The following is a 327-nucleotide window of genomic DNA, read 5'->3' as shown; positions in this document are numbered from 1 at the left end:
CATTTTTGCCATAGTCCTCTAACCCCTTTTTCTCTCTGTCTGTCTTCCAGCTCCACGCATTAAGCAGGAGCGGCTGGATGAGCGGGAGATCAACCAGCTTGCTCAGGAGATGGTAGAGAAGAACAAGCTGAAGATGATCTCCCAGGCAGCGCAGATTGCCCAGCAGAACCAGGCTTCTCAGCAGGTACGGAGGGTTTGCATATCTGTAGTGAGTTAGGTCTATGTTAACGTTCCCTGTTCCGTATGTCGTTCGCAGTTCCGTCAGTCTTCTTATTTCTTCTCTTTCAACGTTGTCTGTGCCTCTCGTGATGGGGACTTTCTTGTGCG

General features: G+C 50.2%; 1 protein-coding gene across 2 annotated transcripts in view; it reads left to right on the top strand.

Annotated features, from left to right (window-relative positions):
• The window catches only part of LOC119592991, a gene marked incomplete in the record, with an annotated part of 24,527 nt that overhangs the window by 10,673 nt on the left and 13,527 nt on the right, over positions 1–327 (top strand). For both annotated transcript variants that reach the window (XM_037941876.1, XM_037941875.1), the window contains 1 exon segment: positions 51–184. In XM_037941876.1, the coding sequence (XP_037797804.1) occupies positions 51–184 (134 nt within the window).

The sequence above is a fragment of the Penaeus monodon genome, chromosome 31, assembly GCF_015228065.2.
Source record: "Penaeus monodon isolate SGIC_2016 chromosome 31, NSTDA_Pmon_1, whole genome shotgun sequence".
Taxonomy (NCBI): domain Eukaryota; kingdom Metazoa; phylum Arthropoda; class Malacostraca; order Decapoda; family Penaeidae; genus Penaeus; species Penaeus monodon.
Note: the sequence above shows the minus strand (reverse complement) of the source record. Positions and strands in the feature narration are given on the sequence as shown.